Below are 15,547 nucleotides of genomic sequence, written 5' to 3'. Positions count from 1 at the left end.
GGTCTGGTGCAGTGCTCCATCCTTTAGTGGAGGTGACCAGACTGGGTGGGTCAATGGGCTAATCCGGGGGAGGGGACATGCACCTGCTCCGCATGGGTCAGTAGGCCTGTTGCTATGTTCATTCTTTCTTATGTGAGGATAATAACATATACGAGGTTACTCCGGGGATCAACGCCCCCGCGGCCCGGTCCACGACCAGGCCTCCTGGTGGATCAGAGCCTGATCAACCAGGCTGTTACTGCTGGCCGCACGCAGTCCACCGTACGAGCCACACCCCGGCTGATCCGGCACTGACTTTAGGTATCTGTCCAGCTCTCTCTTGAAGACAGCCAGGGGTTTATTGGTAATTCCCCTAATGCTTGATGGGAGACTGTTGAATAGTCTTGGGCCCCGGACACTTACGGTGTACCAATGGCGCCCCTACTTTTAATTGGGGATATTTTGCATCGCCTGCCCAGTAGGGAGTGATTTGGAAATATAAACACATATGCAGTATAATGTGATCCTTTATGGGGAACGTTTCGTCCACACAGTGGGCTTTTTCAAGTCACACACAGATCTACCTGGGGTGGAAGGTACGCGAGTATTTATAGTCAGGTTCAGAATGTTGAGGTCAGGTGGAGAATGCTGCATCTGATGATCTACCGAGTGGGGTTATAGAGTCTAAAATCTTGGGTAGCTTGGAAGGGAGATTGGATAAGTTTGTGAGCAGACCTTCTGCAGTGTTCTATATTCTTATGTGGGATAGCGATGAAGAAGTTTCTTGGCAAGTGGTTCAGCTATGTTATAGAAGCCATTATTCTGGTTGAAGTTGTCGGATATAGAAATAAGTGATGATTCCAGGATTCTTCGGTATTGAGTGTTGTCTTCTGTGGCGATAAGTCTTGAGTTTCTGTAGTTTATCAAGTGGTTGTGTGAATTACGGTGTTGTACACAGGCATTCCTTGTGTCGTCAGACCTGCTTGTGTATTGGTGTTCTGAAATACGTGTTTGGAGGTCCACGTATAATTTGTTGCAGTCATTACAAGGGATTACGTATACCCCTGCAGAGGATGGAAGCTTGTCCTGTCTATCACTGGTAATGTCCTTGATGGTCGTGGTTGTGGAGGTAGATACTTGGAATGAAGCATTGGAAAAGATGTTGGAAACGTGTTTGGTAATGGAGTTGGTGGGGAGGACTATGTATCTCTTCTCGGCAGTGTCTTCTCTGGGTGTGTTGAAGATGTTTAATGCCCGTCGTCTGCAGTCTCTGATGAAGTGACGAGGATAGTGGAGTTTAGAAAATACTTGTTCAATTATAGTGCATTCTTCCTCAAGGAACTCACTGCTACAGATTCTGAGTGCACGCAGGAAAAAGTCTATAATTACACCACGTTTAGTTTTGGTGTCGTGGTGAGAGTAGAAGTGGAGAAGATCGTTTTGGTTGGTTGGTTTTCGATAGACTTTAAAACGAGTTCATGATCAGCTTTGCAGAGAAGAACATCAAGGAAAGGAAGAGTGTTGTCGACTTCTTCAAGTGTGCAGTAAATGATCTCTGTACACTCTCTAGATCTGCAATTTCACCTGCTTTGAATGGAGATGTTAATGTACAGCAGTATTCCAGCCTAGAGAGAGCAAGTGATTTGAAAAGGATCATCATTGGCTTGGCATCCCTCGTTTTGAACGTTCTCATTATCCATTCTATCATTTTCTTTGCACGTGCGATCGTGGCACTGTTGTGATCCTTGAAAGTGAGATCCTCAGACATTACTACTCCCAGGTCCCTTACATTATTTTTCCGCTCTATTATATGGCTAGAGTTTGTAGTATATTCTGTTCTAGTTATTATCTCCTCCAGTTTTCCATAACGGAGTAGTTGGAATTTGTCCTTATTGAACATCATATTGTTTTCCGATGCCCATTGGAAAACTTTGTTTATATCTTCTTGGAGGTTAACCGCGTCCTCAGCAGATGACAGCCTCATGCAGATCCTGGTATCATCTGCAAAGGATGATACGGTGCTGTGGTGTATATTTCTGTCTGTCTGATATGAGGATGAGGAATAAGATGGGGGCGAGTACTGTGCCTTGTGGAAGAGAGCTCTTCACTATGGCAGCCTCCGATTTATCTCTGTTGACCACTGCTCTTTGTGTTCGATTTGTTAGGAAGTTGAAGATCCATCTCCCCACTTTCCCAGTTATTCCTTTAGCACGTATTTTATGGGCTATTACGCCATGATCGCATTTGTCAAACGCTTTTGCAAAGTCTGTGTATATTACATCTGCATTCTGATTTTCTTCCAGTGCATCCAAGGCCATATCATAGTGATCCAGTAGTTGTGAGAGGCAGGAGCGACCTGCCCTGAACCCAAGTTGCCCTGGATTGTGCAGATTTTGGGAATCCAGGTGATTTGCAATCCTGCTTCTTAGCACTCTTTCAAAGATTTTTTATGTGGGACGTCAGAGCTATTGGTCTATAGTTCTTAGCTAATGCTTTGCTGCCACCTTTATGGAGTGGGGCTATGTCCGTTGTTTTAAGTGACTGTGGAATTTCACCCATGTCCAAGCTCCTTCTCCATAGTGTACTTAGGGCACGTGAGAGGGGTTTCTTGCAGTTCTTAATGAATACAGAGTTCCACGAGTCTGGACTCAGGGCTGAGTGCATGGGCATGTTGTCAATGGCTTTTTCGAAGTCTATCGGAGTTAGGGTAATGTCGGAAATCTGGCATACATTTATGGAGTTTTGAGGCTCATTCATGAAGAAGTCATTTGGGTCGTCGATCCTCAGACTGATTAGTGGTTCACTAAACACAAAGTCGTACTGGGATTTCAGTATTTCACTCATTTCCTTGTTGTCATCTGTGTAAGTCCCATCCTGTCTGAGTAAGGGCCCGATACTAGATGTGGTATTTGCCTTGTTTTTGCCAAATGAAAAGAAATATTTTGAATTTCTTTCAATTTCACTAATAGCTTTAAGCTCCTCCTGTCTCTCCTGGTTCCTGTAAGAGTCATTTAACTTAAGTTCGATAGTTTCCACTTCCCTGGTCAGCACCTCCTTTCGTGTATCAGATGTTCTAGCGTTCCTGAGGAGCTCAGTGACTCTTCGTCGTCTTCTCTAGAGGGAGCGTCTCTCTCCAGTTTACTCCTACTCTTCTTCTTTCTTAGGGGAATATGCCTATAACATGCTTCAGCTGCCAGGAAGTTGATCCTTTCAAGGCACTGGTTTGGATCCATGTCATTTAAGATTTCTTCCCAACATGTTTCGTTTAAGACATGGTTTACCTGGTCCCAGTTGATGTTCTTGTTGTTGAAGTTGTATTTTGTGAAGACACCTTCACAGGTACATGCATTCTGCTGATCATTCTGAGGATAATAACATATATGTGAGAATAACATATATGTGAGAATGGTAACATATATGCGAGGATAATAAGATATATGTGAGAATAACATATATGTGAGGATAACATATATGTGAGAATAACATATATGTGAGGATGATAACATGTGAGAATGATAACATATATGTGAGAATGATAACATATATGTGAGGATAACATATATGTGAGGATAACATATATGTGAAAATGATAACAAGTATGTAAGGATAACATGTATGTGAGGATGATAACATATATGTGAGGATGATAACAAGTATGTGAGGATAACATATATGTGAGGATGATAACAAGTATGTGAGGATAACATATATGTGAGGATGATAACAAGTATGTGAGGATGATAACAAGTATGTGAGGATGATAACAAGTATGTGAGGATGATAACATATATGTGAGGATGATAACATATATGTGAGGATGATAACAAGTATGTGAGGATAACATATATGTGAGGATGATAACAAGTATGTGAGGATAACATATATGTGAGGATAACATATATGTGAGGATGATAACAAGTATGTGAGGATAACATATATGTGAGGATGATAACAAGTATGTGAGGATAACATATATGTGAGGATGATAACAAGTATGTGAGGATAACATAGCTTGTGTTACCAGGTCGTATGACTAGGTTGGGTGCATTGGCTTAAGAGGATGATAACAGTAGTATGTGAGGATGATAACAAGTATGTGAGGATAACATATATGTGAGGATGATAACATATATGTATGTGATAACATGTATGTGAGGATGATAACAAGTATGTGAGGATGATAACATATATGTGAGGATGATATATGTGATGATGATAACATGTATGTGAGGATGATAACAAGTATGTGAGGATGATAACATATATGTGAGGATGATAACATATATGTGAGGATGATAACATATATGTGATGATGATAACATGTATGTGAGGATGATAACAAGTATGTGAGGATGATAACATATATGTGAGGATGATAACATATATGTGAGGATGATAACATGTATGTGAGGATGATAACAAGTATGTGAGGATGATAACATATATGTGAGGATGATAACAAGTATGTGAGGATGATAACATATATGTGAGGATGATAACAAGTATGTGAGGATGATAACATATATGTGAGGATGATAACAAGTATGTGAGGATGATAACATATATGTGAGGATGATAACAAGTATGTGAGGATGATAACAAGTATGTGAGGATGATAACAAGTATGTGAGGATGATAACAAGTATGTGAGGATAACATATATGTGAGGATGATAACAAGTATGTGAGGATGATAACATATATGTGAGGATGATAACAAGTATGTGAGGATGATAACAAGTATGTGAGGATAACATATATGTGAGGATAACATATATGTGAGGATGATAACATATATGTGAGGATGATAACAAGTATGTGAGGATGATAACATATATGTGAGGATGATAACATGTATGTGAGGATGATAACATATATGTGAGGCTGATAATCTTAACATTTATGTGAGGATAATGTTATTTTTGACTCGTCTATATCTGAAGACTTTTACATTATACAGGTATTACTACCTTTATAATTAAAATATTTATTCAGAGGTCTTACTGCGTTTATAATTAGTATGGTTTAAGTACAGCAAGTTGTGTATATTTTTGTTAAACGCTTCCAGTCTTAGTTAGAACGAGCATAAACTGTTTATACTTGTGTGTAGTGTTGGTTCTATACTCTTGTAATCTATTGCAGTTTAAGATACAAGTGCCAGAGAGTGTTTATCTTGCTGTCCACACACTTTACATTGGCTTAGCTAACGCCAACAATTTGAGTGTTTCTTTGAAGTGACAGGTGGAAGAGACTAGCTGCTGGTAATTTCCCACATGTGACCCTGATAATACCACCACATCTGAGCACATTACTAACAACCCAACTAGCTGTGGTAAAACCCTTTACTCAACTGCCAGTAAGTTAAGCTTAGAATTAATGAGAGTGGAATTCACGCGAGGTACATAGCCTTAATCCCACTGAGACTGATGTAAATACACACATCAGAAGCTGTGTCTGAACTTGCTTCACTGGAGAAAGAGGGTTGTTTCAGTTCCTTGAATTAAGAGCCCTTCACGGGCACAAGGGAAACCCCTTGAAGGAAATACCACTGACCAGAAACAAATATTAAGATAAGACACAGGGAAGAGGCCAGTAAGAAGGAAGTTGTTAAACTGCTCTCCTACCCAGGAGTTTCTTGAGAAGGAAGTTGTTAAACTGCTCTCCTACCCAGGAGTTTCTTGAGAAGGAAGTTGTTAAACTGCTCTCCTACCCAGGAGTTTCTTGAGAAGGAAGTTGTTAAACTGCTCTCCTACCCAGGAGTTTCTTGAGAAGGAAGTTGTTAAACTGCTCTCCTACCCAGGAGTTTCTTGAGAAGGAAGTTGTTAAACTGCTCTCCTACCCAGGAGTTCCCTGAGAAGGAAGTTGTTAAACTGCTCTCCTACCCAAGAGTTCCCTGAGAAGGAAGTTGTTAAACTGCTCTCCTACCCAGGAGTTTCCTGAGAAGGAAGTTGTTAAACTGCTCTCCTACCCAGGAGTTTCTTGAGAAGGAAGTTGTTAAACTGCTCTCCTACCCAGGAGTTTCTTGAGAAGGAAGTTGTTAAACTGCTCTCCTACCCAGGAGTTTCTTGAGAAGGAAGTTGTTAAACTGCTCTCCTACCCAGGAGTTTCCTGAGAAGGAAGTTGTTAAACTGCTCTCCTACCCAGGAGTTTCCTCAGCACTCTTACTCCTCAGAGGGAGAGAGGCGAAACATCCTATATATAAATATCCTACAGAGAGGAGGGAAAAATATCCTACAGAGAGAAGAGAAACATCATAGAAAGGAGAAAAAACACACAAGTTAAGACTAACAGATATTGAGAAATAAAAGAAACGCCGTCACCATCAGTCTTGCCAAATGTCTCCGGGTAAATATACAAATCTAAATGGATTGTTAAAACATGTGATGATATTAACTTCCTCTTATAAACAACAAGAACATTCCATGGAAAATGTGTTCATATAATATTATCTGCATAACTTAAAGCTCCTCGCAAGAAACATTTCTTGGGACCTTCGTGGGGACTTCTTGGGCACTTACAAAGGCAAATGCTTAAAAAGAAAATTGCTCAGGAAGAAATTCCTCGTCTGTTAGTAAAAATATATCACAAATTATATATAGTGATGCATCTAAGCAAGAGTCTACTGGCAGGGCTACATCTACTCTAGCTACTTTCCTAGATAACAAGTACAACAACTATGTTGAATTAATCTTAACACTTAGAAGCTGGAAAATTGCATTAAAGACGGTAACGACTTGATAAAGCTCCTGGAGAGCGAAACGTTGCCACAATAAAAACCTGTGTTATCCTTGTAATGGCACCAAAGTTAGCTCATGGCGATGAGCTCAATTCCTTGATCATTACTGATTCTATGTGATCACTGAAGGCAGGTTGCTGCATAATGAATCTGACCACATGTTCACTGGATAAGCCACATTTATATATGAAATGGGCATTTAGAAGGCAACTAAACGATCCTTACGGATTACATCTCGTATTGCATTCATTAATAAAGCTGATAAATAGGTAAAAAAAAGTATTTTGAAGGAAGAAGTTAGTGTCAAGCATTAAAAATTGTATTAGAAGAGAGGTAAAAATTTAACCTGTCACAGTAATGCAGTTAGAAATCTGTGTAAATCTATAATTATGATAAAAAGAACGTATAACTATATACAAAAGATTAAGTAATCAGTCCCTCAGCCTTGGAGTTGGTGTGAAGAATCTAGAGCACAGGCAAGAAGGCTGGCGCTTATATACTGGCGTCAGACAAGGGGACGGGTAGCAGACGAAGGCATTGTTATCGGTCTGTAGTTCTTTGCTATTGCGCTACTGCCCCTTTGTCTGTTGTTTTTAGCAGCTGTGGGACGACCCCTGTGTCCATGCTCCCTCTTCATAGGATGTTAAAAGCACGTGATAGGAGTTTCTTGCAGTTCTTGATAAACAAGGAGTTCCACGAGTCTGGGCCTGGGAAAGAGTGCATGGGCATGTCATTTATCGCCTTTCCGAAGTCATTTGATGTCAGGATAATATTAGATAGGACTGAATCTGCCAAATTCTGTCTCGCTCATAAAAAAATTCACCAAGGTCTTCGACACTCAGTCTGGTTAACGGCTCGCTAAAAACCGAGTCATCTTGGGGACTTCAGTAGCTCACTCATATTTCGTCGTTGTCATCTGTGTAGGACCCATCTCGTCTAAGTAGGTGCCCAATACTGGAAGTTGTTCTCGACTTAGATTTGGCATAAGAAAAGAAATATTTCGGGTTTCTTTCAATTTTCTCTGTAATCCTTTGACTAGCACCCACAGGATGGGTATGGGGTGCATGATAAAGATCTTAAACTATCTTAGGCTTGATTACAAGTATTTTTGGCAGTGTAGCATACATACTGATACTGTAATAGCCAGGCTTGAGTTTCAGTACAAGTACTTCTGGCAGTTTAACATGCACACATTGACTGGTGTAGCCAGGCTTAGGCTTAGTTTCAAGTAAATCCGGCAATTTGCCATAAACACAGACGATGATCACGCTAAATGCAAACTATGTGGTCAGCTTTATGGTCACTTTCCTGAGCAGTGTGTGTTTGATTATGCACATATTGAGGACTTTAGTAGTAGTATAGTGAACTATGTGATATGTCATGGTATATTTTTAGTGAAAATAAGATACCAGACATTTTACTCACATATCCTAAATTTGTTTGTAAAAGATCAAATATATTTTGTAAATATATTTGAAGGTGTACAGTATTTTTGTCAATCCTTTCAAAGCCTAGTTCCTAGGTATTTTGTGTATCCACATGCTCTTGCGCTACCAGCCACAGGATAGATTTGCGGTGCACAATAACCTGGCTGCTGCAGCAGCAATACCAAACACAGGAACAAGCACAAGAAGAAACGCAGGAGGGTCCCACACCAAACGTAAACACAGGTCTCCCAAAATTACAAATGGTACACTTGGGAAGCAATTAAGGGTTTACAAACACAGAATTGTAGCACAAACATGCCTGAAATATAACTATTCTTTGTGCTTTTGTTTTCTGTATGCATAGCTTGTTTTAGTGCTTTATCACACAGCTTAATTTAATTAGCGGAAGTCTGTAAGGGATTGTGAGAGCAGCGTTCTGTCTAGTACCATTAGTCGGCCAAGGTAAAAAATTAATACATGTCTTGGTTAAGAAATTGCTTTTACAAGGTTATTGCAGCTCTCAAGGTTGGAAGATTGGAAAGGAAATCTCACATGTTAAGGATAGTGATGAACGTGGGTGTTAACGTTGTCTTCCTTGTTATCCTTCCCGTAGGTGCTTATTAAGGCACTGTAGCCACCTGTGACCTTGGTTTATAAGGTGTGCCACACCAATCACAAAGTTAAATTTCGTTAATGTGCTTGTTATGAGCCGTTATGTGGGCGAGGAGGTGTAAAGTTCTTACAACCTAATGTAAGATCATTGAGGACCAGTGCAGTAGACCCACAGGGGCTACCGTGATACAAGGAAGTAAACTTGGAATATTCAAGTTGAAAGGCCGACTCCAACAGCCCCCCCCCCACACACGCACGCACGCACGTACGTACGTACGTGCTATAAAATGTGACAAATATTACTTGAAGAGAGGTAGAAGTTTTTAAGGGAAAATTGTACAACTGCTGAGCAAGGAATGTCAGACCAGATAGTTTTTGTTGGTTATGTTGACCTGCATCAGCAGCGTTGTTAACCAGGCTGTCAACAACAAGGTGTGGCTTCAGGCCCAGCTACGAGAGTAAACAGTGTGTAAGCAAGATGTAACTATAGTACTAGAATATCGAGGAAACGTTGACCTTACAAAAGTTTTATCGATGTAATTGGATTGATCAAGCAACTGTAAACGTCTCAGTAAATATCCTATTGCTATAAATGTGCCTTATTTATATACTTATCCGTATTTAATACCATCTCTTACAAACCTCTTCTTACATTCAATATAAACATGTCTTTACTTATTTTTGTAATAGTTCTTAAGCCTGTAATATGTCCTTCCATCCTAGGAGGTCTGGTCTGAGACCGGGCCGTGGAGACAATAATCCCCCGAAGCACTAACACGTATTACACCAACTCTGGAAAGCGGTAGCTAGGTATATCACAGAGATGAATGATATGGAGAAGATTGCTAGTGAGTGACAGAGCAACACCAGAAGGAACGAAGACTTCTTAATGCTGCATGATTACTCCGTTACCTCCTACCTTGGCAAGTTAGGTGTGAGTATGAGTGCATCCTGCTCAGTAATACCTGCCTCACACTTATCAGTAATTACTGTCGTGACACCAACTCCATTTAAGACAGTGCTTCCTTAAGGCCACCTAAATGTATGGTAAGTAGCATAATCTTATGCGTCGTTGCTTATATCAAGGTGATTCCGAGGTTACGTTTCCCGGACCAGACCTCCTGGATGATGTGTATTTATGGTATTCAGTACCAACAAGATGACGAATTAGACACATATGCAACATCTGCGTATCTTTACAGAGGTTTCGACATCCATTGGATTTAGTAATACAGATACATGGACATTATTTGATGACTGTAGAAATGTATACAAAAGACAGTGGAAGAGGAGGTAATCAGTCCCTCAGCCTAGGAGCAGGTGGCTATCACCTTTTCCTAGGCTGAGGGACTGATTACCTTTTCCACTGTCTCCTTTAACCTGTCTGGTTTGAGGTTCATCTCCTTTACTGTGTTCTCATAGTTAAAAGCCTCTGACTTGTGGAACAAGTCTTGCTGAAGACCTGTGGACCTCATCTTGTGAACGTGTTTTCTGTGATACACATTCTGTTATAATTACTGAACTAGTTGTGTTTGGAAGTCACATCTAGTTCGGTGTTATGTTGCTTGTTATCTCTGCTGTATTGTTAGTACCTCGCAACCTGAATGTTTATTCAGATAATGTTTTACATTTATGAATAAGACATACTTAAAGCGTTTAATACCAAATGTATTTCTTTTTAGTGTAAATAAATTGAATTGTATTATTCCACTTAGGGAAAATAAGTTCATTTTTTTAGAGGTTTTGTATTACTGTATTATATACAATTAGAGTTTTGTATCATTCCACTTAGGAAAAACTAGTTAGAGGGTTAATTTTTAAAAGGTATTAATGTATTATATACAGTAGGAATTTTTGTGTGTAGTAATGTCTGAGAAGAAGTTGTTGTGGTCCACAGTGTTGATGGGCTGGCGCGGGCCTTGTTCTCTGGTGTGTTAACCTGCCCTGGACACCAAGACCTGCCTGTCACCCCGGTTCTCTCCGCCCTCATGCACCCACCCTACACGCCTCCGTCACACACGCCTCCATCACACACGCCTCGAGCTCACACGCCAACAGGTCAGACCCCTCCACCTCACACGCCGCCACCTATAAGCGTGGCAGCTAAAATAATGGGCGTGGGTAGCTTTTCGTCCATGGATGTGGCCCCTGCATCCTCAGCAGGCAACTCACGGCGCCCAAACAAGGATGCCCCTATCAGGTACTAGCGTGTGTCGGGGCCTACTAACACAACCTCCTCAACACCTCACACTAAGGGTATCATAACCTCCAACATGGTACTGTGTGCTAGTAACACTATCTCCAGTCCCAACCCAATCTATAACCATGTGCGGTATTCCTAGCAGGTATACCTCACAGGGAGGTATCCGCTCACAGAGAGATATCCCCCTCACAAGGAGGAATCCCCCCCTCACGGAGGTATCCCTCGAGGTATTCCTCACAAACCTTAGCCCCTCCCTCAGGCACTACCTAGTTTTAGTTGCTAGTAGTAGGTCTCTAATATATGACTTGGTCACCTAGTCTTGGTTGTTAGTAGTGACTTCTCACCTGTGTGAATGTCACCTAGTCTTGGTTGTCAGTAGTGACTTCTCACCTGTGTGAATGTCACCTAGTCTTGGTTGTTAGTAGTGACTTCTCAACTGTGTGAATGTCACCTAGTCTTGGTTGTCAGTAGTGACTTCTCACCTGTGTGAATGTCACCTAGTCTTGGTTGTTAGTAGTGACTTCTCACCTGTGTGAATGTCACCTAGTCTTGGTTGTTAGTAGTGACTTCTCACCTGTGTGAATGTCACCTAGTCTTGGTTGTTAGTAGTGACTTCTCAACTGTGTGAATGTCACCTAGGTTAAGTTGTCAGTAGTGACTTCTCACCTGTGTGAATGTCACCTAGTCTTGGTTGTCAGTAGTGACTTCTCACCTGTGTGAATGTCACCTAGTCTTGGTTGTTAGTAGTGACTTCTCACCTGTGTGAATGTCACCTAGTCTTGGTTGTTAGTAGTGACTTCTCACCTGTGTGAATGTCACCTAGTCTTGGTTGTCAGTAGTGACTTCTCACCTATGTGAATGTCACCTAGTCTTGGTTGTCAGTAGTGACTTTTACCTGTGTGATTGTCACTTAGTCTTCTTGGTAGTGTAACTCCTGCCTAACAGCGAAGGAACGTTCACATATAAATCGCTCTTAGAGAGGAAGTATTAGGCAGTGTTTGGGTGTGTCCTGAGCCATTATGAAGTTACGATTGAGAGAGAAAAGTAAAGACTAGAAGATAGGTTGGAAAGAGGGAGACAAAATAGAAATAACAGTACTGCTGCTGCTATTTTCTCTTCACTGTCTTCTGGACTTCTCTGCTGTTTCTCACTCACTTGTGACTTTATGGTCCTGGAGGGAATAAAATATCTAAGGTTTTCTCTCTAAGTGGAAGCTGTATTGTGAACTGTTGTAGCCATGGTATTGTGACTTATTGTGGCATCCATAGTATTGTGACTTATTGTGGTAGCCATGGTATTGTGACTTATTGTGGCATCCATAGTATTGTGACTTATTGTGGTAGCCATGGTATTGTGACTTATTGTGGCATCCATGGTATTGTGACTTATTGTGGCATCCATAGTATTGTGACTTATTGTGGTAGCCATGGTATTGTGACTTATTGTGGCATCCATGGTATTGTGACTTATTGTGGCATCCATAGTATTGTGACTTATTGTGGTAGCCATGGTATTGTGACTTATTGTGGCATCCATGGTATTGTGACTTATTGTGGCATCCATAGTATTGTGACTTATTGTGGTAGCCATGGTATTGTGACTTATTGTGGCATCCATGGTATTGTGACTTATTGTGGTAGCCATGGTATTGTGACTTATTGTGGCATCCATAGTATTGTGACTTATTGTGGTAGCCATGGTATTGTGACTTATTGTGGCATCCATGGTATTGTGACTTATTGTGGCATCCATAGTATTGTGACTTATTGTGGTAGCCATGGTATTGTGACTTATTGTGGCATCCATGGTATTGTGACTTATTGTGGCATCCATAGTATTGTGACTTATTGTGGTAGCCATGGTATTGTGACTTATTGTGGCATCCATGGTATTGTGACTTATTGTGGCATCCATAGTATTGTGACTTATTGTGGTAGCCATGGTATTGTGACTTATTGTGGCATCCATGGTATTGTGACTTATTGTGGTAGCCATGGTATTGTGACTTATTGTGGCATCCATAGTATTGTGACTTATTGTGGTAGCCATGGTATTGTGACTTATTGTGGCGTCCATGGTATTGTGACTTATTGTGGCATCCATAGTATTGTGACTTATTGTGGTAGCCATGGTATTGTGACTTATTGTGGTAGCCATGGTATTGTGACTTATTGTGGCATCCATGGTATTGTGACTTATTGTGGCATCCATGGTATTGTGACTTATTGTGGCATCCATGGTATTGTGACTTATTGTGGTAGCCATGGTATTGTGACTTATTGTGGCATCCATGGTATTGTGACTTATTGTGGTAGCCATGGTATTGTGACTTATTGTGGTAGCCATGGTATTGTGACTTATTGTGGTAGCCATGGTATTGTGACTTATTGTGGTAGCCATGGTATTGTGACGTGGCATCCATAGTATTGTGACTTATTGTGGTAGCCATGGTATTGTGACTTATTGTGGCATCCATGGTATTGTGACTTATTGTGGCATCCATGGTATTGTGACTTATTGTGGTAGCCATGGTATTGTGACTTATTGTGGTAGCCATGGTATTGTGACTTATTGTGGTAGCCATGGTATTGTGACTTATTGTGGCATCCATGGTATTGTGACTTATTGTGGTAGCCATGGTATTGTGACTTATTGTGGCATCCATGGTATTGTGACTTATTGTGGCATCCATGGTATTGTGACTTATTGTGGCATCCATTGTATTGTGACTTATTGTGGCATCCATGGTATTGTGACTTATTGTGACATCCATGGTATTGTGACTTATTGTGGTAGCCATGGTATTGTGACTTATTGTGGTAGCCATGGTATTGTGACTTATTGTGGTAGCCATGGTATTGTGACTTATTGTGGTAGCCATGGTATTGTGACTTATTGTGGCATCCCTGGTATTGTGACTTATTGTGGCATCCATGGTATTGTGACTTATTGTGGCATCCATGGTATTGTGACTTATTGTGGCATCCATGGTATTGTGACTTATTGTGGCATCCATGGTATTGTGACTTATTGTGGCATCCATGGTATTGTGACTTATTGTGGCATCCATGGTATTGTGACTTATTGTGGCATCCATGGTATTGTGACTTATTGTGGTAGCCATGATATTGTGACTTATTGTGGTAGCCATGGTATTGTGACTTATTGTGGTAGCCATGGTATTGTGACTTATTGTGGTAGCCATGGTATTGTGACTTATTGTGGTAGCCATGGTATTGTGACTTGTTGTGGTAGCCATGGTATTGTCACTTATTGTGGTAGCCATGGTATTGTCACTTATTGTGGTAGCCATGGTATTGTGACTTATTGTGGTAGCCATGGTATTGTGACTTATTGTGGCATCCATGGTATTGTGACTTATTGTGGTAGCCATGGTATTGTGACTTATTGTGGTAGCCATGGTATTGTGACTTATTGTGGCATCCATGGTATTGTGACTTATTGTGGCATCCATGGTATTGTGACTTATTGTGGTAGCCATGGTATTGTGACATATTGTGATAGCCATGGTATTGTGACTTATTGTGGCATCCATGGTATTGTGACTTATTGGGGTAGCCATGGTATTGTGACTTATTGTGGCATCCATGGTATTGTGACTTATTGTGGTAGCCATGGTATTGTGACTTATTGTGGTAGCCATGGTATTGTGACTTATTGTGGTAGCCATGGTATTGTGACATATTGAGGTAGCCATGGTATTGTGACTTATTGTGGTAGCCATGGTATTGTGACTTATTGTGGTAGCCATGGTATTGTGACTTATTGTGGTAGCCATGGTATTGTGACTTATTGTGGTAGCCATGGTATTGTGACTTATTGTGGTAGCCATGGTATTGTGACTTATTGTGGCATCCATGGTATTGTGACTTATTGTGGTAGCCATGGTATTGTGATTTATTGTGGTAGCCATGGTATTGTGACTTATTGTGGTAGCCATGGTATTGTGACTTATTGTGGCATCCATGGTATTGTGACTTATTGTGGCATCCATGGTATTGTGACTTATTGTGGTAGCCATGGTATTGTGACTGATTGTGGTAGCCATGGTATTGTGACTTATCGTGGTAGCCATGGTATTGTGACATATTGTGGCATCCATGGTATTGTGACTTATTGTGGCATCCATGGTATTGTGACTTATTGTGGTAGCCATGGTATTGTGACTTATTGTGGCATCCATGGTATTGTGACTTATTGTGGCATCCATGGTATTGTGACTTATTGTGGCATCCATGGTATTGTGACTTATTGTGGTAGCCATGGTATTGTGACTTATTGTGGTAGCCATGGTATTGTGACTTATCGTGGTAGCCATGGTATTGTGACATATTGTGGCATCCATGGTATTGTGACTTATTGTGGCATCCATGGTATTGTGACTTATTGTGGTAGCCATGGTATTGTGACTTATTGTGGCATCCATGATATTGTGACTTATTGTGGCATCCATGGTATTGTGACTTATTGTGGCATCCAAGGTATTGTGACTTATTGTGGTAGCCATGGTATTGTGACTTATTGTGGCATCCATGGTATTGTGACTTATTGTGGCATCCAGGGTAGTGTG

At 40.8% G+C, this 15,547-nt stretch overlaps 1 protein-coding gene across 3 annotated transcripts in view; it reads left to right on the top strand.

Moving 5' to 3' along the window:
- The window catches only part of bun (TSC22 domain family member bunched), a 1,041,565-nt gene that overhangs the window by 416,642 nt on the left and 609,376 nt on the right, over positions 1-15,547 (top strand). For all 3 annotated transcript variants that reach the window (XM_070102296.1, XM_070102295.1, XM_070102297.1), the window contains one exon: positions 10,651-10,953. In XM_070102296.1, the coding sequence (XP_069958397.1) occupies positions 10,651-10,953 (303 nt within the window). The remainder of the gene's footprint in view (positions 1-10,650; positions 10,954-15,547) is intronic.

Source organism: Cherax quadricarinatus, chromosome 81 (genome assembly GCF_038502225.1).
Source record: "Cherax quadricarinatus isolate ZL_2023a chromosome 81, ASM3850222v1, whole genome shotgun sequence".
In the NCBI taxonomy this organism is placed as follows: Eukaryota; Metazoa; Arthropoda; class Malacostraca; order Decapoda; family Parastacidae; genus Cherax; species Cherax quadricarinatus.
The sequence above is the reverse complement of the archived record's forward strand: the minus strand, read 5'-3'. Positions and strand labels throughout refer to the sequence as shown.